Raw genomic sequence first — 24,896 nt, forward strand, 5'->3', positions numbered from 1 at the left:
ATAACTTAATAAGTAAATATATACAATTGAATAATAATCTAATTTAAAAATGTATTATTTTTTTTTTTTAATAGATTACAGACTTACTCCAAAGGCTTTTTGTAATATAGAAAACGAATCTGATCCAACTGTTTATAATCCATTTGAACTTCCAGCTAATTAATTGTTTTATTTAATTAAATAAAAAAAACAAACTAAGCAACGTAAAATTTCTTTATAGGAATATAGTAAAAATATTTAACATGAAATCTGTTTTATTAATATTAGTTTTTTTAGTAGTTAAGTGAATATACTGTAAAATATTACGTGAATAAGTTACTAATATAAATAAATAATATTTAAAAATTAACCAACGAAAACTTATGTATTAAATGAGTTGCTGTGTTCATCTTGTTTTAGAAAATAAATAATTTTTGTTTACAAAAGCTTTTGCATTATTTTTGAATACTCTGAGGTATATTTTAGTTGATTTTTACTCGATGGTTTAAAAAAATTTTATTAGGAATAGTTAACTACTTTTGGGTAACAGTCTAGGACCAAATAACTGTATACCAAACGCACCCATCGGTGCCGTCAATAAAATGGATACCACAGCTATTGTTACTAATCTAGTTGCACATTCCACATCTTCTGACGTACCCAAATTCCTTGCGATGTCCAAAGCCACTGGTGCCAAAGCAGCCTATAATGAAAAATATAATAATCAATCCTTTATTAAATAGAAAAATAATTACAACCAATGGAAATCTGAATTCATGTGTCCAATTACTTTCTCTAGTACTATTAAAAAAAATATTTAGATCACTTTATGGCTATGATATTACAAACGAGTTTTTACCAGAAAATATAAACGTCTTTAATCGATAGTTTAGCAGAGCAACGTTATTATATAATATATTTTTAATTTATTGTATGAACGTTTAATGATTTGTATTGCTTTTATAATTTATGAAATTCCCAATTATTTATGTACCTATACTAAATTAATAAACCTTATATACCAATTAATATATATCGTGTTTACACGATGTTCACAAACATTTTATGCTTTAACTATCTAAAAAACTATAGTTTATTCGTTCTGATTAAAAAAATATTTGCCACAATTAATTCGATAAATAATTTTTATTAATTTTACGATTATTTATCTAGGTTGTAATTAATTTTATTATTTTGTTGAATTAAACAACATAAGAATGCGTTTAGAATTTTAAAGTTTTGTACTTCAATAAGATAACTTGATTGTACAATAATTGTTTATGCTTAATTTATAGGATGTAATATTCATTCATGAAAAAAAAATTATTATAATACAATTTGATTTACGTTACCTGTACTGTAGCCTTCGGAAGCCAAGCAATATTAACAAATAATACTTCCTTACGACTGAAACCTGTGCCAATCACTGAGCACGTGGTGATAATTAGGCGAACCTAAAATCGATCATATAATATATTATATTATCATATCAAAACCAAATATATTATTGTGAAATATTCAAATATTTTAGATTTAGATTTAGGCCATGAATAAATTAAATATACGTGTTATATTGTAATTGTAGTATCTGTTATTTTTACCATTAAATTCATTTAAGGTTTCGGGTCTATACATATACCTATGTATTAGGAACTCATAATATTAAAATGTTTAAAATAAAATTATTAAAATGTATCTTAATCACATATCATCAATAGTAATAAAATAATTTTATCTATACAAGTGACATACTATGAGTCCGAACGCTAGTACGAGCAGCTCGAGAAAGATGTCTCCTCTTTTCAGTAATTCGAACTTAAGATCGGTGCCTATGAATGCGAATAGCACCGGCTGTAAACCTGTCCAAGCATGTTCGAACACCTGTACTACTGGAAGCTCATCGTCCTCGATATCCTCGCCACCTCCATCAACTCCTTCAGCTGAGATCACTGAGTTATTTTGTTTATGTTGAGCTGACTGTTTTCTCCAGCCAGTTCCTGCCACGAATGCTGATATGATACACGCCAGCGGCCCTGCTCCTGGATATCCACACCACTGACTTCCGGTCACTGCTAAGAACCCGCCCGTTCCTAGTAGAAACGATCTTTTGGCCGTTACAGAATTTTCTATCTATATTCCAGTAAAAATTATACAAGTTACAGTTAGTTATATGGATTGTCATAACTTTATAAGTAATATTGTCTCGGTATACAGATAGGCACGTATGTATTAGACAATTAATATGCAATTAATTTATAAAAAAATTGGGTAGAGGGAGGGTTATAGAGAAAATGAAAAAAATTGCAAATAGTTCAAAATTTTAATGATTGAATCACCACACATTTATTGAATTCTATTGCTCCTTCGATAGTAACATTTTTCCCGAACAAAATATAAGTTACCAATCACAGCACGTTATAATTTTAATTATTCGTAAATGCTTTCCCAGAATTTGTAAGTCGAACTCAGTTCAATAAGGCAGCCCCCTATACTCTTCCAAATTAATCCTAATAGCGTGTAGGCTGAAACTTTGAAAGTCCATACAGATTTCATTTGAATGCTTTAACATTACTTATTATTAAAAGGCTATAATTTACAATTTTTTAGGTAAGGTTTGTCAATGAAATGAAGGGAGAGGTGGAAATAACTTCATACGTGTATTTAAATGATACGCTTTTCTAATATTTAATTCTATTGAAACTAATATCTTATATATTTTAAGTATAAATAAATGATGTCATAAAAAACTATTTTGAAATAACAATAAATTTACTTCTGATTTTTTGGTATTTTGACAATTGCTTTTTCGTTTACTGTACATCACGGACCAAGGCGATGGGGGTACAAAAATCAAAACGCAACCCCAAATAAGTCCCATTACGGTTCCAATTGACACGTCTATTGGTCCTTGTATTATCTTACTGGTCAAGCTACCTATTTAACATAAAAAAACCAACTATAATCAAAATAACATATTTTATTCAATTATTTTACACTATTAGGTTTGGAAGTTTTAAAAATATAATTTTATGCACATATCAATATTTATTAATTGCTTATCATATTAAATATTATTTTCGTTAAAGAAACTTTCGAAAAAAAAATATTATATTGATATCGGGGTATCAAATATTTTAAAATATAATTTGACAATAGTAAGACCCTATAATATTATAGTACACTGATAATTTCTTCAAATGACATAATCAAATGAAGGATTTCCGAACAATGTAAAAATAAAAAAAATGGTCGTATTATACATACCAGTCGAGAATAAGACACCTAACAAAATACCAAAGGCGCTGATAGATACAGCATCATCCAAACTTGAAGCAGCAATCAACAGCGTGTTAATACCTTTTACTTCGCCATACCCTAAGCGCTTAAGTCGGAATAGACTTGGAACTAATACGGCCGGGCTGACGGCTGATAAAGTAAACCTTAAAATAGATAAATTAATATTTAAATGTGAAAAAAAAAACAGGAAAAATATATTTGCAATTATTATCATTAACCGTGTTTAATGCATTGTTAGAGATTCCTAAAAGAGAAAAGAAGAAAAAGAAAAAGAGAAGTTTTATGCAGCACATTTAGATTAGGTTATAAGTTTTAACAGCTTTATAACTGCCCTAATATTGCTCAAATTTGTTCTTAGTAACTATTTTGTAGTTGAATTTTCTTTTAAATAGTATTGTTTCATATCGAGTTACTTTAGCTATTTGTATTTTTAGGGTTCTATGTTGAGTTTTCGGTATTAGATTACATGCATTCTTGAGACATTGTTGACTAACATACTAACTGGTTGATAATGAAGGGCCGTGGAATAAAACAGTATTTCTTAAGTTTCGAATGAGAATACTATTTAACTGCTATAATAATATAGTAAAAAAAGTGTGTCTACAGGGCCAGGTATCAAACAAGGCTGCAGATATCGAAGATTAAACTATCATTAAAATATCATTGGTTTTTAAACGTTATCCTCTAAAGATTTCAACTAATTTATAATCTAAAATCAGATTATTTTTTTTCAAACTTTACTTATACTCATCGCTCATATATGATAATATTGTAATAGACTAGGTACTTACCCGAGTGTCAGGCCCCACACTAACGAAAAATCGGGCAAAATGAAATGTGCAGCCACACCTGCGGCCACGGCTTCGGCCACGCACGGCAACACCGTGAGCCTGGCAACAACACCGCTTAGCCGGCGCAATTGACCGGCGTTCAACTCCAGGCCGCCTTTGATCAATATGACAGTAAGTGCGGCTTCTCTGCATAACAACAAAAATTCAGCTGTAATTTATATTCTCTATGGAAATATCGAGTTGAAAGATCCCATTAAGTCCTTTGCTGTATACAATTTCATTTCATTCAGTTTTAAAATGAGTTTTACTTTAAATATTAAATATTATCAATATTCAATATGTATAGATACATGTTTAAATTATACTAACTATATAATCCAAATTCGCCCGTGAAAAATGAACAAATATAAAAATACAGGGATACATATTAAATAGGTGCATTTCAGTTTTAGTTTACTTCATTTCTCTTACAAATCGGACTCGGTGAACCTCATCACTTTGCAGTGAACTAATGTTTAATTCAATCGAGATAGGCAACCCACCTGTGGTGAATTCGATATAGCAATTCGTATTTCGTATATTTTTTAACGTGATAAAAATTACTCTCAAAAACATTACTGATATAGTGATAACGCTAAAAACAATCTCTCATCTCTGAAATTATGTTCGTTAAATTTAGTTACATATTTTTAGAGTACATACACTACAAACATTAATTAATAATATATACATATTTATGATATAAATTATAATAATATTGCTGTTGTACTTATATAAACGGCGTATACTGTGATGAGATTTTTATTTGAAGCAAATTAATGGTATTATTATAATCGTAATAATAATATTTCATTTATCTAGACATACATCTGAATTCATATCGTAATTTGTAGGTATTTTAATAATTATAAGATTAAATTAAAAATAATAATTGTACGATAAAAAAGTATAAATAAACTCACTACAGTGGTAATAAAATTAAAAAAATAATATTATATTAAATTGTAACATTATTTAATACGTATTGTATTAAGATTATTTTTATAAAGGTAATTTCAGGCATTTAATATCGGCGCTAATGTGCTACAAGGTTATGAATGTTTTACTTTATTTTATTGATAACACGCTCGATTACAAACAATTATCAGTGATCAAAGAAATAATATTTTATATCTAAAATTCAAACGATTTCAAATGATTTATGATGTTTTGAGTCAATTTTAAGTTTTAAAGTCTATGTATATTTTGTATAAGAAATTAATAAAAATAATAAGTACGCTATATCGTTGAGTTCAGTGATAACCATCATAAGTCGTAGTTTTTGGGAAATCCGTTAACTCACAATAGTTTAGTGGATATTACATTGTCCTATACTGTACACTAAATACTTAATAGGTAGTAAATAGTATTTATTACACTGAAAAAATTTGAAATTCTTACTTTTAAACTGAGAAAAAAATTAATATTATTAATATTAAATAATAATTAGTATTAATTTAAATGAAATGAAAGTGTTCTAATCAAAACTATACAGTAACAGTATTTAAAAAATTTTAAGTATTAAATGGTAAACATAATTATATTATGAGTAATAATGAAAAATAATTGAAAGACAAATTTTAAGGGACATATTAAACGAGTCTGAAAAAAATACAAATGCATGACTTTTACAAATTATTAGAACTGAATTTTATGCACAAGATAGTAGGTAGGTACACAACGATATCATTTCAGTACAAAATGCGATGTACGACAAAAAGAGAAAACACTAACCTAACCAATATTATTTCATCGCAATTGAAAAATTGAAAAATTGAAAATATGAAAAGTAATGATTTTTGTTAGTTTAAAGACGATCAGTTTGTTTTTGTCCCTAAAACCAATAAGTTGGTTTGAGTGTAACGATAAGCTAAAATAATATAAATGTCATGGCAAAACAAACCGAATTTGTCAGAGATAGTACTCGTATATGACATATACAATCGAACTTTTTGTTAAGCAGTTAGTTGAGTATATATACAATACATAAAATATGGTATTTGCGTATCTATTATTTATTTTTTACCAAAATAAAAGAAATTTATATAAAACGAAGAAGCGTGTTTTGCAGTATTATTAATATTATGTCTATCTGCGTACTGTTATATATACAGACAGTTACGATACAGTTCACTCGATAAAACGTTTTTGACCGCAACAAACGGACGTAAGAAGAATTTTGGATTATTTGTCTCATTGCTGTAAAATCCCGAATCGTCAATTATTATTATTTCGAAGACTACTGTATTTCCTCATATATATTATATAGAAGAAGTTTAAAACCCGTCTAATCTCATGCGTTGCGCGCGTTCGTCTGCAATCGACTACTCACCTCATGGTGGACACCAATTGGAAACACCAACCGGTGACGTTGTACAGACCGGAATTCCGGAGAGCGATACCGGCCAGCATCATACCCAGCAGCGGAGGCAGACCGCCCACCTTAGTGATGAGTTGACCGGCCACAGTTCCGGTCACGTACAGCATGAATATGGACGCCAGACTGCCGCCGGGCACGGCCATCAGTTCCGGTGACACGTTCACGTACAGCAGCGTCCACGCAATGATCACGGCCAGAACCGTGGCCGCGGTGTTGGCCGCGATGACTGGAAGCCGCCCGCCACAACGGCTCGCGGAAGTCGAACCGACATCTGCATTGCAAGTGTCCGTGAACTGCACGCGGGCGTCGTCCTGCGGGTTGAGTTGATGCGTTTCCGGGTTGCACTTTGCGCCGTTTCCGTCGCCCGTCATCGTAATCCTGCCGATCAAAAGTTTTCCGCGATATAGTTGATAATAATACAAGCGTAGGCATATCTAAAGTGATTTACGAGAGGTAACACGATTGGTTTATGATGAGAGTTCAAAGTCTATATGAATCGCAAAATTAAAATAATGTCCGAAGAAATTAATCACATAAAAAATTGTATAGAGTTCTATAAATCGTAGTAATCATGTTACTTTTTTTGTAAGGCAATCTCTAAATCAGAAAAAGGCCTTTTTTGAGGTAAAAAAAAAAAATACTTATTATATTTTGATTATAAATATATTATTTCCGAATAAATTATTATCTCCTATTGTAATAAATTAAACATTACCATGAACTGTAGGCGAGTATGTAATAAAATGTTAAAATATTTTGAAATTTTAAGGATCTAAACGAAATGCAAATGCAATTATATTATTAATATAATGTCATTAAGTTATATTAATTTGGATAATTTTCATAAAGTTTACATTCTATAAATATTATTTTATCTCTACTGGATATAATAATATCTTATTCGTTTGATACTTTTGTCGACTACCGCATTTGACTTAAGTGCACTCTAAAATCTTTGACTCGTACTTAGTCGTTATTCAAACATGTCTTCAAGTTGATTAAGATAAACTTTCTTAAATATTTTGAAAAAAAATGTAGTCATGCCTCGTTTGAAGTGTATAAATGTCACGTTTTAAATTATTTTTATTATTATTTTTTTTTTAAATTTCTTTTGAACCTTTTCACATAAGCTACAAATGTCGAGTGAACGGAGAATTTTAAACTGTTTATGATTTTTTTTTTTCAATATAAGTATATTTACTGCTCTTTTATCTATACGTATCTTTTCATTCATCGATGAAAAAACAAACAACATTAAACGAATTATCTAAACAATTAATATGTTATTCATTTAATTTATTTAACACATATAAACGAAATATTATAGCTGACATAACACAATAATAATATAGTTTATCCGATAGACTATCGAATTAAATATAACATCTTAACCATACCTATGTTATACTTACTACTGAAGTCATTGTTCCTTCTTTAAAAGTATGCCAAAATGAAAAGTAATGAGTATGTAAAAATCAAAACATAAAAATACTCATACCTTGCTTAAAAATTAAAATACCGTCGTAAAAAAAATAATCAGTATTCATATAGAAAGTTCTTATCTCATTTTAATTTGATAATAATATGTTAATTCAATATAATGATCAAGCTAAATACACAAAATTACTTCTAAAAAATATTATATTTTGTACATTTGTAAGACCGGGGATGTTTCCCTTACGGGCGTATTATAAAGTATTCTTGATGTGAAATATTATGGTATGCATGTTATGTGATGACCAAAACACAGTTGTGTATGTAAGCATATTTATCAAATCATGTTTTTAAAATTATTTTTGGAGTAAACTACCTAAACATTTTGTTTTGCCTGAGTCACTAATACGGTTTTTTTTTATGTATATTTACTAGCTTATAACATAGGCGAATTAAGGTGCTTTTATGTAAGAAGATTCTCATAAAAAAATTAAATAAATCAAAAATATAATTTTATGATAATTGAATAATGTTTAAAATTATATTTTAGAAATCAATATTTTAATATTTTTATTTTGAATTTAAGTTTTGTTGAGCTACACAAAAAAAGTTTGAAAGCCACAGATTGAGTATGGCTGCTACAGCTGAACAAAATGTGTCTAACATGCACACCAATATAATTCTTATAACACTATTATTATTACCTATTTGGAGTTTTTGTGTTTTTGAGCGGAACATTTCAGAAATAAAAACGATATTATAAAACCCTTGAACTGTAATAAAAGGAGTTTAAAAAAGTTGACTAAATAAACTTTTAAAAGTTTTATTCTTTGGAAAACTATCTTGAAAAAACACGAATAAATATTTAAATAAAACGATTTTATGTATTTAGATTGGAATTAATTCAAGTTTTTAACAGGTAAATTCGGCTTTTTTCTACTTAAAAAACAAACATAAAAGTGAAAGCCGCTTTAACTATAAATATTGCTTTTAAAAATATGTTCTGATCTTTGGAATTAATACTCCCAGAAATATATTTTACGGTTTTCACTATTGATGCAACGAAAAAGATTTTATATAATTTTATTTATTATTTATTTAAAAAATATGTTTTATTTTAGTTTGAATTGAGTGTAAATGGCGCTCAAAACAATAGGAAACATAAAATACTGATCATTACATTGTACTGTAAGGCGTATTTAACTTTTTACTCGGAAGAAATAAAATACAAAATTAGTATTAATACCCATCTGCCAAATAAGCAACTATACAAATAATTCAATACTCTTTAATAACATTTATTTAGATGTTAATGTGACAAAAGATTGCCGTGTCGAGAATTTAATGTAATACAACATTTAATATTTAACTACGTTTTATTAACAACCGGCACCTGATATAAAATATCGTATATTACTTAAACGGGCGTTGGCCAGAACCACTGGTAAAATAATATTATTATTATTATTCATACAGTTTGTAAACGAAAAATGTACTGCATTACCTCTTTGTGGATATTGCGGATATATTACGTTATTGTCATAATATAATATTCTAAGTTCGTGCAATATGCAACGGCCTGAAAGTACGATTGCAGTCTGTTAGTGGTCCACGTTCGGTCGTACATAGCTGGTTTAGAGGATAGAAAATTCGCGAACGAAATAAAAAAAAATTGAAAAGTCCCTTTTACGGGCGTACATATCATTACATAGAACAGTCGTAGCGAGGCGCACGGATAGGGTGAAAAAAAATCCTATTAAACGGAAAGTCATGGCTGTGCGTGTATAGCGTGTATATATATACATGTAAAAAAACGAAACAGTGAATAAAAAGCTAACGACTCGGTCACACCGAGTCTGTACGACAAGAAGCTTTTCGCCTCGATTGTGTATACTGCACTGTCGAGTGCTCACTAATTTACATAAGTTTAGCGTACAATCGCGCGTTCTCCCCCTCCCCTCCACCGCGTGTGTCCACTCGCTCCACTCCATTATTTCGTCCTGGTCCGGGAGAGACCTCGTGCAGAAGACATCCCGCGAACAAGTCATCACCTTCTTACGATCATTCGGGGAGGTTTTCTTTTTTCTCGTCCCGTGCAACTACTATTGCATACCTAATGACATTATACAGCCGACGGAATTGGTGGGCACTGCGATGGTGCACGAGAACGAAGAAGGGGTGAGTTTCCCCCCAGATTCTGTTAGTATACGTATGTATGTATATATACATAGTCCCGTTCAGCATCCACTACAGTCTGAAAACAAACGACCCGAAAAAAACCCTGAACGAACTAAGTACACACACACACATATAAACGAGCGAAATAAAAGAATAACGAAATAGACAAAACGCTAACGGAATCACGATTGGATCGAAGCTCTCTTTCTTTTTTCTTTTTTCGTTTTTATACATGTATAATATGTGTACGCGGAACGCTTATGCGTTTATCTGTCTCTCTCTCTCACACACACGTTTTTTTCTGTGCAGTTTTTTCTAGCTTATTTTTTTTTTTTTTTTTTTTTTTTTATCAACCTTTTCGACGAACAGAAACAATTACACGTTCTTTACTTTCCACCCCTACGAGCGCGTTTCCAAAGTAATCGACCATTACGCAACATTCGCGCACACCAGCGATTTAACAATTTAACTCCTCGACGACACTCGTCAATTCCCATTCGTATATATTATGTCCCTCCAACGAATGTAAAACGGTTTTCGCATTCTGTACCGAGCTTTTGTTTTCTGAGACTTCGGTCTCTCGGTGTGATACATACACAATAATAATATATATTACCGAGCGTGGCCGGTCGTAAACGTTAAGTGTATAATGATTTGAATTGCATCGGGATATTTGAATATTATTATTTATTTTTTTTTTTTACTTTACACACAATATACATCGCTATTAAACTTTTTTCCGTGAGCGTTATTATCGACTCACATAAACCATAGCTAGTATGTTCACCCATTTATACTTAACAGTATACTCTTGTAGAAGGTATTTAATATTATAATATTATATACATGCAATTTGTGAAATTTACTCCAAGTCCTGTGTATTAGCATTGTGATTGAAAATTAAAGTTTCTTTGTAATAACAATAGCTGTTTAAAAAATCACAATAGAAATCTCCATATAGTTCAACTTGTAGGTTTCCAAACTTTCCAAATAAGAACACAAACCAACGATATTAAACCATAGGTATGTATATTTAAGATAATTATGATACTTTGCTTTTACATTTAATGTGTCTTAAAGTTGATTTTATAAGAATAAAAGAATATATTATCATATTTTAAAAATATTTGATTTAGATTTATTATTGAGTACAAAATGTGCATAGTATTTTTGATTTATTCTGTAAGCTGAACTATTTTGAATTAATTTTCTGTAAAAAAAAAAATGAAAATAAAAACTATAACAAATTGCACTCTGTTTTATACATGTAAACTTTCGTTTGATGGATGAAGACCCAATCCCATAACAAAACCAGTATATTTATCTCAACATTTTTAAATAAAATAATACAATACTTTCTTCATTATATAAAATAAAAAGTATGTCAACTGAAAATTAAAGTTACAAAAACTATTTTTCATAGTTTTTAATTCTACGTTATTTAATATTTTGTTTACAATCAATATTTGTTCAAAAATGCGTATAATCATACGCAGTGTAAAATATAAATTCTCAAATACAATAATTGGAATGATGATTATTACATAGATGTTTTGTATTATTTTAAGATAATAATAATGTGTTTAAGCTTATATATTATATATTGTATTCAATATTCATGAAAACATTTATTTATAGTAATCATATGTTTAATGTTCATAGATGGATTAGATAAAAAATTATAAATGGTCTTATAAGATTTCACGGTAAATAATATACCAACAGTAATAACGATTTTATATTGAAACACCGTACCTACATATACTCATTATACTCGTACAATAGAGTATTATAAATATATATGAAAAAATATTGCAATCATCGTCAGTTTTTAACAAGCCACAAAAACGAGTTTTTAATTTATAGTGACCTTACTTCAGTAAGTCTTAGTCTACGTGGCTGTAGATGTAGAGGATTCAGATTTTGCGTTTCATTTAGACAGCTGTAGAGATAAAAAAAAAATTGGATATTATCCAAGAATATGACGTGTATGAGCTTGTAATATTATATATAATAATAATAAAACTATGATAGTCGATTTTGATTAAGGTAATAGTTTACACATAGATTACTTTATACCAATATTATTTATAATAATATACTTAGATTGTGTCAAACAGCTTGAATAATATTAATGCAAAAATATTTTTAAAAAAGCGTATAATGTACATACGACTATTCAATTTGAAAAATAGATACATGTTTACGATAGTAATTATTGTACATTTGAAACAAAAGCATAACAATTTGACATACGAAGTTTAATAGCCTATTCGTATGGGCGTGTTAAAGGTAATTTTGTAATTATTTTTTGAAAAGATTGATCTAAAATAAATTATAGTTTGTGTGAAAATAAAAACAAGTCGATTTTCAGCATATTCATTAATAAATATATATAGATACATTTATTAAAATCGTCAATTATATAAAAAAGAAAAATAATGTACTGAAATTAAAACTATTATTTATTTATAAGTATCGTTTAATGTTTCAGAATTTAAGTTCTCTGGTAGAAATTTCAAATTTAGATTTAGAATATTATTAAAAAAAAAAAAATATTCATGATGAATTTCCAAGTAAGTATTGGTATTTATTCAATTTATCGGAATTTGGTTGTATAGCCTAAAAAATTACCTAGATATTTCATATTTTTTGTCCCTAATAAATTGTTAAGTCTTAGTTAAGTTATACTTAACAGTTACTGGATATTTTTGATTTAAATAAACAAATATTATTATAATTATAGAGTCTAGTATTCTATTAAACGTTTGAAATGTGATGTTTATAAGCAGCAAAATTTGATGAAATATTCCCAAAATATTTCGAATATTCTCAAAATATTCTAAAAAAAAATATATTGATTGTAATTTATTTATTTTACCATAATTCATAACTTCATAATTATAATTTATAAGCAAAAAATAAAAAATAAAAAATAATATCTTAATATTTAATTATTTATTATTTTGTCAAATTTAACATGCAATGTAATTATGATTATTTATATGTAATACATTGACATCAGTAAAATTTAATATTATACAATGTTTTTAAAGGAATATACAATAATATTATATTGTTTTAAATTTTTTTGGAGTTAAGTTAGTACAACGGTCCATGGTTATTGTCTTGCATAGATATTATATATTCTGAATTGATCTCTTAATATTTACAGACGTTATAGGACGTTTTACACCTGTGGACTGTGGTCTGTGACCATGCTAGGAGTCAAGAAATAAATATTGAGAAAATGTCACATTGCAGATGTCCTCGGACAAAATTTTAACAATTTGTTCCATTAATTGAAATCTTTTATTTTATTTTCCTAAAGTTATAGCATTAAGTTAAAAACTCAAATTTTTTTTCTTTCATATAATTCAATATAAAGCGAAAAAAACGCTAAAATATTCTAAATGATATCCTGAAATATTATCTTAAGAGTCATTAAGATTTTTAGTCATAATTTATGACTAATGTCTATAGACACCGTGTACTATAAAAAAATATATACCTCTAGTACCTATTCAGTTCAATAGTTCAATTTTACTATTTAATAAACGTAATATACGATACAAAAAAATATCATTATAGAAATTAATTAATAGTAATGTCAAAAATTGAAAAGGTTGTGTCGTGAATTCACGGCCAACTAAAATATAAATATTTATTGTTTATTCCGATTGATATTCAAAAATACACGTAAACTAAATAAATCCAATTTATACCTTGTATATATTTAAATCCGAGTATAAAAAGTACCCATTTCATTATATCAATTGTGTCTGTAAACATCATATTTTAAAATGGTAAAATACGCATAAATAAATTAATGACTTCAATATAGAACATTATGCATGTGATATATATTTTAATGGTGGTCGAATAAGTACTTACTCAGTCAATAACAATATTTTTTCAAATCAATTTTCGGATTTGTGTTCTTTTTAAATTCAAACTGAAAAATTGTTAGTTCGATATCGCAACGCACTAACAGACACGTTAACAACACGCATTTGATCGGAACTTATTATGACCATGGTGAACAAGCGATTGAATTGCAGCAGTGTGGCAAAATCATGTTGCCGTTAGGATCAGCAAACGCAGACTAACGAGTATTGCTGTCTTAAAATAATAAGTTATGTGTTTTACAATTTATCTCGTGGCTGACCCTACCGTCATACAGGTTAGATACATTATGATACGAATAAATAATAGGAGTCTGTATAGGTATTTTAATCACTTTTATTTTTCAATATTTACATTTTTACACGGATAGATCGATGTGTTTCGGGCTAGAATTCTGTGATTAATTCCGAAAATAGATGTATATATAACAATTAATAACATACTATATCGTGTGTTATTATGTAGTGTATTCTACAATCGTGAGCGGAACGTAAAGATTACTGGTTTTACGATAGTGCATGTATATACTATACCATTATGTATATACATTGTACATTATATTATTTTGTTAGCCAGCAAACAAGACATCACCTAATGAACTTTATGCCATGAATATACTAGTAATTCCAAAAATTTAGTTTCATAGTACCTATCAAAATTCAAAATATTATGATATTAGTGTCGTGGTTATAATTTCAAGTAAAATGTATTTCAATCATAATTTGTTGATTACTCGGAAGTGACAATATCACTATCATAGTATTATAGACCGTTAGTTGATCCTGCGCAGTGTTGTAGTTCACCAACTAGATGTTTGTAAATTTATTACTTAAATTCCAGCAAATATACATCGTATAGATTTTTAACACAGTTATTATTGGGTTGTTTTGAACAGATATAAAATACATGTTTAAAAAGGAGTGTCCCGCAGAAATACAATTTTTTTTTTTAAATAAAAAGCCCCTTATTTTTCTACTATGAATTATTTAGAAAATCATTTTTTTAACAATGGGAGTATCAAAAAATTAAAATTTGAACCAATAGTTTTTTTTTAGCTATTCAATTTTGTTAACTACCTAACAATAATTAAAACGTGCATTATAGATCTTGTAACCTGTTGTTTTTTTTAAGCAATAACTATTACGAATTAATTTACTATCATCACGAACGTATTTCGTGAATACACGAATATCGTTTGAATACAAACCGTCATCGGTATAGTATCGCAATTGCGGTTTACAGTGACCTGCAAAGAAATATATTTAACGAACACGAGTTGAGCGTGTTTAATATATACAGTGGACAGCATCGATACGTCTACTTGAATCTGGTGTTATCATGGTTTTAATGGTACGTTAAGTTGTGTGACCGACCCAAGTACCGCGTTTCTTACGCAAATATTTTGTTCGACATATGTACTGCTAAATTCCTGTATTATAGTTTACGTACCATTCGTGTTGAAAAGATTTCGGCTGTCGCGGTGGGATCAGTATCTATAGATATCGTAAAAATAAGTTTGGTTAAAATACAAAGGTTGTCATCGTTGTATAGGTAGAATCATTAGAATAAAATATGTGATGTTTTTTTAACAGTATAATTTTTGTAAAACAGAATAGATAAATAATATGTTCAAGTACTTTATTATGTATTATAGGTAACTGATGCATGATGCGTTTAAACAATTATTGTTACAATGATCAGACAGCAATTTTAAAATGTATATATAATTCTAATGATTAAAAATAGTATATATTTGTGTGAATTATAATGTCATAAATATCTCAAAATAATTAAATCCCGTAAATAAAATGTTATAAAAGATTGTAAAAAAAAATTAAAATAAATTAAATACACGACTGTCTATACTTTCATCAGTCAATTGGCTCTGGGCAACAGTCTAGGACCAAATAGTTTTATGCCGATGGCTCCTATAGGCGCAGTTAACAAAATGGAGATCACGGCGATGGTCACCAGTCGATTTCCACATTCGACGTCCACCGCCGTACCCAAATCTTTAGCTACATCAAATGCAAATGGAGCTAGAATAGCCTGCAAAAAAATTGAAGACAAAAAATGAATATTTTTGCATTCAATAACATCGATTTATTAAACAATTTCGTACACGGATGTCATATACGCAGTACATATAGTACTTTTGGTTAACACGTGACCGTTTACCTGTATAGTAGCCTTTGGAAGCCACGAAATGTTGACGAATATGATTTCCTTACGACTGAATCCCGTGCCCAACACTGAACATGTAGTGAAAATCATACGAACCTAAAACGGATTAATATTACCTATTTAAATATTTTTTTTAGCTAATGAATTTTTATTTATTAACTATTGGATATTATTAATTTAAGTTTTAGCTTTTATTTGTATAAAAATAAAAGTCTAAAAAATCTCAAGCAACTTGACATACTACTAATTTACTTAAATATAACTTTAACAGAAAAATAGAAATAGTACGTATGTTGTGTTAAAATTCTTATTTTGTGAATTTTCTATCTGAAGTTTGAATTGGAAATTAAATGCCAACCGTCTTTAATCGTTCAAATTGGTGCAATGTTTTAAATTCTAAAATGAACGAAAGCTTTTACAAAAATCTCAAATTAGGTTTACTTCTATAATTTAACGACGCTTTAAAATATGCATATGCAGTAGATTTAACATCTGTTGTTATTATTTTGATTTTTTATTATTGAACATCAATTTTTATGATAGAAATTCTATTAACGGTTTCAAAATGTATATATATATAGTACAGATATGTGTACGTATATGTGCGTTAACATACATATTCATTTGGCTTCATAATATCGCATCATACAAAATATATTCATAAAAAAAATACGTTTTATAGCAGAAAACGCAATACGAACATGAAAATAACAATATAATGTATATAAGTGCCAATTTAGATATGTTTATATACTGTTTACTGTATACACATTACTATTGTCTTTTGAACACCACTATGTGAAAGTTAATTTATAGTTTATTTGCATACTGCGATTCCAAACGTCACCACAAGTAATCCGACTAAAACCATGTCGAAGCCCTTGAGTAGTTCGAATTTGATGTCAGTGCCCAAAAACGCAAAGACAGATGGCTGGAGACCGTCCCACACGTATTCGAAAACCTTTTCGACCGGTTTTCCCTGCAGGTCTCGGTAATCCTCGTCATCACAATTATCGTCGACCGAAATCGTTGGGTTATTTCGATCATTTTGCATTTTCAATCTCCATCTCCAACCGGTGCTAGCCACGAACGCTGATATAATACACGCCAGTGGACCGGCCACAGGATAACCATACCATCGGCTGCCGGTCATCGCTAGAAATCCACCAGTGCCCAGCAGGAATGACCTTTTAGCTGTTATCAACCGGTTCAGCCGCTGTTTTGGAATCAAAACGGATTGTCATGTAGTACAGATATTATACGAACAATGTATCATTATACCAATGTATATAAATTGTATTAGGTAATAATTTTAACTACCTTAAATTAATACTCAATGATCATAAGAAATTAAATATTAAACAGTGATTATTTTTATTCAAAAAATAATATCTATACATTAATAAATGAAGACATTTTATAAATCAGGCAATCAGTTATTATATTTAATGCAAATCCTTGTTTTTTCAATGTTATCACAATACTTCATATATACTTAAGAAAACTATAATAGTTATAATATATGAAAGGTATAAAACTTAAAATCCATAAAAAGTTATCAACGATGCATAGTTAAAGTTAGGTAGTAAAATTCTAGTATTAGTAAAATTGAAATAAATAACCGTTATTTAAAGTGTCGAAAGTCTTTTTATGTCTATAAATATATTAAATATTTACTTTACTTGTAAAGCGATCATGTTTTCGGTTTTTGGTTTTTTGTATATCATGGCCCATGGTGATGGAGGCACAAAAATCAAAAAGAAACCCCATACGACTCCCATCATAGTTCCTATAGATACGTCGACGAATCCTTGAATTATTTTACTGGCCACACTACCTAGGTAGTATAGTAGAAATAAACTCAAACAATATAATATTGAATTTAATAATACAATTATAAATGTTGAATAACAATGTATTTAACTATAATCAAAAACAGTTTGTCGAAACAACTATTTATTTTTAACGTATAGTTTTATTTGCCTACCTTACAAAATTAATCGTACCTATGTTTATGGCAAGTATAATATGGTGTTAAAAGATACACGGAATTTTTTTTTTTACAATTTTAATAACAAAATAAAAAGTAGGTCAGAGCATTTCGGTGGTGGATGTTTGTCCATCATCTCTCCGATCCTCGGACAGGATAGTGTAATTTTACTGTAGGTATTCGATTTGAATGCAATATGATTGCATTCGATAAAAAACGATTCTGAGCGGACGAGGGGATCTTTTTTATTTAATTTTATTCATTTTTATAGTGATAAACAAAGCCGTATAATTATTTTATATTACCTACATAATCGTGAAGTTGTACATTTTTCTTCTTAAACCGCTTTGATTTCGAGTATCATTTCGAAAATCGAAAAATGACCTTTTTAAAGTACCAGCTCAAGAACATTACCTTTCAAAAATATGCTACACTTGTACTTTTGAGCAAGTTTAGGGGGAGAAAAAGTGTTTACAGAATAAAAAAGAAATAAACATCATTGAAAACCAATAAATTCCTCGCTCCACACAGAATCTAAAAAATAAACTTATTAAATATTAATTTATAATAATTAAAAAATATAATAATATATTAATCATATAAAAATTAAAAAAAATAGTTTAAAGTATGTAAGTACTCGTAATAAGTTTATAAGTTTAAGATTAAATATAATCAATCGGCGCTATATATAGATGACGTCGACGTCACAAAATTCCGTTTATTTTGTGTTTCGTGTCAATCATTGTAAACTCACCAGTCATAAATATGTTCCCTATTACTATCCGAAATGCGCTGATAGAAACAATATTATCCAAACTTGACGCAGCAATTAATAGAGTATTAACGCCTTTTACTTCGCCATAGCCCAAACGTTTCAGTTGGAATAGTCCCGGCACTAATATAGCCGGACTAACGGCAGACAGTGTGAACCTTTAGAACAATAAATTGAAACTGATCAAAGACAATCCTTGATAAACAACATATATCAAATAATAATGTTTTATTTAGTTTTATTCCAAAAACTAATATAATTACTTAACTTCAATTTAAATAATATTGTGCAAAACCACAAATAATAAAAATATATATTGAAAATAAAATTAATAATTTATACTGTACCTAATGTGGTAAGTTACAGAGTCTATACATAATAAATAAATATATATAATATACATGTTTTATATAAAATATATAAATTATGAATAATCTAAAAAAACATAATCGGGTGTTTTGTCTTAGGAAATTCAAGCCTTTCTGCCTTCTGGATACATCAATAATACTTCAAAATTAAAATTGATTATTGTATATAAGATATACAGGAAGAGAAAGAAGGATATCAACATTTTTCGGTCATAATGAAATATTGTAAATTTAATAACAAAAAGTTTATAAATTAAATTTTCTCAGGGAAAACAATGAATCATAAACGGTAAGTGCGGGAAATTGTCTTTGAAACCGTTTTAGAATTTTTAATGGTAACATATACTCGTATATATATTATGAACTGGTTACCAGTAGTTAGAGGTAACTTAAAGATAATGCAAAAAAAAAAGGGTAGATAAAAATATCCTTACACCACTCATACTCAACCCATAGATATTACTGTATGTTATTCTACAACCACCATTAATGGCATTAATGGGAAACTTTCATTTTCACTCTTTCTACATAGTCCTTCTCCGTTATATGCATAAGCTGTGGGATATAAACACAAACAATTTTTGAAGTTACGAGCTTTTTTAAGTATATAGTTATTCATTTTGAATATAAAATTTGAATTGAGTGGATAGTTTTCCTAGACATTGAAACTGATGGTATGTATGGTTTCTAGTGCCGCTTATTAAATAGCTCGTAGGAAAATTACATTGTTGTGCAAGAAATTGTATGGTCTCTCAGCCTCAGATTACCTACACGATTGGACTTTTTAATTTGAAAACATATAAACGTTCGTATCTACGAAATTAAATAACGAATCATTGAAAAACGTTAGCAAGAATTTCGTTAGCAATTGCATTTTTCAATCAGAATTTAAAGTTGTCAGAGCAGTCGACACGAAAATACATCCACGATGTTTGGCATATTTCGTTTATAAATTGAAGGGTATAATAGATCACATGTTATAGGATAAAGTTAATTTTATATTTGTTCGAATACATTTTTCAATAAAATTGTAGCAAAATTAAATCCATTATACTATCTTAAACCATCCTCAAAGTGAATATTGTAACATTTTATCGACTATTTATCTTGTACGTACACACACGTACACACACACACACACACACACACACACACACACACACACACACACACAATACTAAAATCAATATACTCATCTCAGAATCTAAAACAATTGCGATTAATAAAAGTATTAATCGAACTCACCCGAGAGCCAGGCTCCATTGCCACGAGAAATCGGGCAAAATTAGATATGCGGCAATCGCTGAGGTAGCAGCTTCAGCTATGCAAGGCAATAACGTGAGTTTGGCCACAACGCCGCTGAGCCGACGTAACTGAATGGCATCCAGTTCCAGTCCGCCGTTGATCAATGTCACGGCAAGCGAGACTTCTCTGAAAGCGTAATGATTAAAATGCTGCACTGCTTATGGGAAAAGTAGCGCCTCGTTAAACAATTCACCCGACCGATGCGCTTTATATTTACCGAAAACATCAAAATGTTAAATAATAGTTAACAGATCCGATTAAATAAACTATATGATAAAAAAAAAATTAAGTATATTTATTTTAAATAGTAGGTACAAATAAATAAATAAATTTAAATTCGATTTATAACAATTATAATTTATATTTTGGTTTTATTACAATTATTATTAAATTAAAAATTTGTTTAATATTTATTTACTGTAAAAACGGAAAAATAGTCTTACGTTGAAAAAAAATTAGACTACTTAAATTTTAGCGCCCATATTAAAAACCCAAATGGCGTCACTGAGTCAACACCATATGCATGCGGGTACGATGTCCTTTTAAGAAGACGCCACATTCTCACATCACCCGTAATTTATCCATGCACTTGCAGTTTTGCATGGGACAAACTTATGGAATTAAAATTCTTGAAAGCGCTTAATCAAATTGTCACAGTAAAAAGAAATGTTATCCACGTTGTAACATTTTTAACCAAAATACTATCCAATAATTATTCCTAAGGACTTTTTTTTATTTTTGTTTATTATTTGATTGAAAGTATAATATTGGTATCTCAGAACAAGAAAAACACCATGACCCAATTTTTTTTCATTACTTAAATGTAAAAATTTAATAAATCTAATGTAAACAGCTTGTGTGTTCCGTACAAAACTGTTTTCCAGTATTATCTTATATTATTACGGAACAACCATTGCTGGTGGCATAGGGCCACTTTTAAACTTTAAATTAGAAATACATATAAAAATTTAAATGTTCTTAGGTTTAATTTTACTGGACAAGATAAAATCCCTAAATAATAAGTATGAGACGTCGTTAAGTGGAGATTTTTTTTATTTACTTATATATATAATACCTACTGAGAACAAAATAAATAATAATCGTACTTGTAATTTGCTAAGTATTTAAACACATTTATACGTATCGTACTATAAACACTTTGAAAAATAAATATTTGGAATACTATCTAAATACTCCTTTTAAGTATTTGTATTTCAAAATACAAATAAAACTTAGAATTTTTTTTTTATTATTTCACCTGCAGTAGATACCTACTAAAACCTACTACCCCTAAAACTAATTTCCAACAATATTATATCAAAAAAAAAAAATAATAAATATATCTATATACGTGATAATAGTATTTAAATTCGTATAAATATTTATCGACTCGGCACCTTTATTCAGTTATATGGTTTATTTTACTACGATTTATTTGCCCAGCAATCGAGCGATTCGTAAAAAAATAAATATATATACATATAAAATATATAATACATATATAATATACATATATATATACATGTATTTCGATTGCGTATTGTAGTGCACTGCGATGTATTTGAAATGTTTTTTTTTTTTTTTTTAAAATATCGACTTTTGACAAAAACGTATATGATAATTTTATAACGATCGAATCACCTGATGAACGACACCAGCTGTGAGCACCATCCGGTGACGGTGTACAGACCGGCGTTCTGGAGTGCGATGCCGGCCAACAGCATGCCGAACCGCGGAGGCAGGCCGACGATTCTGTTGATGAGCCGGCCGGCCACGGCTCCGGTGACGTACAACATGAATATGGAAGACAGACTTCCGCCGGGCACGGCCATCAGTTCCGGCGAAACGTTCACGTACAGCAGCGACCAGGCCAGGGCCACGCCGACGATCGTGGCCGCCACGTTGGCGGCGGTGGCCGGCAGCCGGTCGTCGCACCACGCCATGGCCACTACGTCGCCCGCCGTACGGTCGTCGTCGTCGCCGTCGCGGTCGGATCGCCCCTGTCCGTCGTCGCCTGCACCGTCGTTCGGCTGCAACTGCTGCAGTGGCTGTTCTTCCGGCGGGTCCGACGACCCGGCGCTGTCTACCATAATTTCTCGTATGTATATATATGCGCTGCACCTGTCCGGCACGATGTGTACCTGCAGACGAAATCGATTACTCCGATGCGTGGGCGTACCTAAATAACATATCGTGATTTCTGTGTTTTCGTGGTTGTTTTAAAAAAAAAAAACCGTTCGATAAAAACATCACGTACAAAATAATATATTTTTACATCGATTACACGTCGATATTTATCTTATATGTTAAATTGAACTCTTCCGACGACTCCCCCCCGCAGTCGGTATTAGTTCCGAACACAACGACGATAAGACGTATTGTCCGTTGGTAGGATTACATGTATATTATGATGATAAGCCGTATGAATGCGATTTTAAAATAAAAACGTAAAGATAATAATATATAATATGATAATACTCAAAACCTGCGAGTAGCTATATTTGTTGTCAGTTGTACTTATTGCAGAGTTATATGCACTGTTCTTATGAAAATAGTGAAGGCAAAAAAATGCTATTAATATGACATTCCAATTCGAATCAAACTTGCAGTGTCTATCGAATATCTGTGGAATTATTATCTACGATATATAAAAAAAACTCCGTTCAATTTATTAACGTTTAAAATATGACGGACAAAACACACAACCGTATTATGTACAATTCGATTAGTTTAATTGATCTATGTTAAAACAATAATATATGTTATTCGCTAATTAAGTATTGAAAAAATAAAAGTAGAAAGTCATTAGAAACCATATTACTCCAATTGAAATTTTATTTGAATTAAAATGTATCAAAATGGATTGATCGATGACAGAGCAAAATTTTATATGATATTGTTTATTATCCAGCTATACTTTTGTAGTTTTGTTCTAGTTGTGTTAAATTTCAGAAATGTAAGAACTTTAATGATGAAAAAAAAACATTTACATTCCTGAAACAGAGTTTAAGGTTATTTATTGTATTTATTTAAAAATACGAGTACAAAATAAATAATGAGTAGGTATCTATCTATAATAACATGGTAATTGTACAGCATAGTTTAAATCTGTGAATTATATGATATAACGGACACATATAATTGCGATACGTTAGGTACGAAAACGCATAATATATACCTATTATAGGTCCATATATGGTGGGCGTGTTAAAATAATTCCACATTTCATCACGAGTAATATTTTAGCAACTTGGTGAACTGAAAAATAGCCACACAAAAGTACGATCGTCCGTTCGTATTCACGTTATAGTAGACATTTGTATAATGTCATTAAATAATAAACGATATGAAAAAAAAAATACAACGCCAAGATGATCGATCAGCAAAATATCGAATAGTATGATACAAACATCCAGTGTGTAGTAGTTAATAATTATTTTAAATAATATCACGTTATGATTAAAGCGACAGCAGATGTAGAACCTTACATTATTTCTTATATAGGTACGCCAGTACGCGATACAAATAATGATATTTTCATAAATAAAAATTAGTAAAATCGCTCGAGAGTATAATAAAATAACTGTACTTACGCCGCCACTGCCGTGAAGTATATTACACTATGTATACGACTTAGGACTATGATATATATTACTACGTCATAGGTTTGCCGAATACTGACATGAAAAACCGGTCTGCGAGTCTACCAAGCACCTAACCAAAAACGGGTCTAATGATAGAGGGTCGAATGGAAGGCGACTGGCGCACGTGGTGTTTCCGGATAGCATAATATTATTATAATAATAATAATACGACGCACGCCGCCCGCCGGTAACGTATTTTCGTTCTTAAGCGCAGTCAAAAGTAATAAACTAATAACTGTTATTAATGTCGCTGTCGTCGTGGTTCGTTCACAAAGGGCGAACCGAAAATATGGTGTGTTCATTTATAGACGTATTTTGATACGATTTTGTTCCAACCTCACATGTGCCGGAAATTAATGCCGAACGCTAAGATAATAATTAATAATAATATAATATAAAGTTTTAATAATATATCCATTATCCATAACGATTTAAAAACCATATCGTAAAAACGATACTATGTTGTATATTTATTACATTTATATAAAGTGCCGGAGTGAACATTTTTTTTCCTATGAAGCAACTACCCTCCAATTTGTTCACACATTTTAAACGCAGGCTTAATCCTTTCGAATATGCACCAATGTGCAAATTCGGCTAGTTTGGCCGTCTACGAGTAGCCAGTAGGT

The 24,896-nt window shown here is 29.7% G+C and overlaps 2 protein-coding genes across 2 annotated transcripts; both read right to left on the reverse strand.

Moving 5' to 3' along the window:
• Positions 1 to 508: 508 nt before the first annotated feature.
• Positions 509 to 14,216, reverse strand: LOC114123107 (sodium/hydrogen exchanger 9B2-like). Its single transcript, XM_050200999.1, has 8 exons — positions 13,993 to 14,216; positions 6,439 to 6,864; positions 4,068 to 4,253; positions 3,244 to 3,419; positions 2,753 to 2,913; positions 1,732 to 2,109; positions 1,332 to 1,433; positions 509 to 682 (listed from the first exon to the last, which is right to left on the reverse strand). Exons 2-8 carry the CDS (start codon positions 6,855 to 6,857, stop codon positions 509 to 511), a joined length of 1,596 nt encoding a protein of 531 aa, XP_050056956.1. The 5' UTR covers positions 6,858 to 6,864; positions 13,993 to 14,216.
• Positions 14,217 to 15,625: 1,409 nt separating this feature from the next.
• On the reverse strand, positions 15,626 to 24,376 carry LOC114123106 (sodium/hydrogen exchanger 9B2-like). Its single transcript, XM_050201339.1, has 8 exons — positions 24,217 to 24,376; positions 22,265 to 22,764; positions 20,564 to 20,749; positions 18,933 to 19,108; positions 17,871 to 18,025; positions 17,018 to 17,404; positions 16,183 to 16,284; positions 15,626 to 16,053 (listed from the first exon to the last, which is right to left on the reverse strand). The coding sequence occupies exons 2-8, from the start codon at positions 22,711 to 22,713 to the stop codon at positions 15,880 to 15,882; spliced, it is 1,629 nt and encodes a 542-aa protein (XP_050057296.1). The 5' UTR covers positions 22,714 to 22,764; positions 24,217 to 24,376; the 3' UTR covers positions 15,626 to 15,879.
• Positions 24,377 to 24,896: the final 520 nt, after the last annotated feature.

Source organism: Aphis gossypii, chromosome 2 (genome assembly GCF_020184175.1).
Source record: "Aphis gossypii isolate Hap1 chromosome 2, ASM2018417v2, whole genome shotgun sequence".
Lineage (NCBI taxonomy): Eukaryota > Metazoa > Arthropoda > Insecta > Hemiptera > Aphididae > Aphis > Aphis gossypii.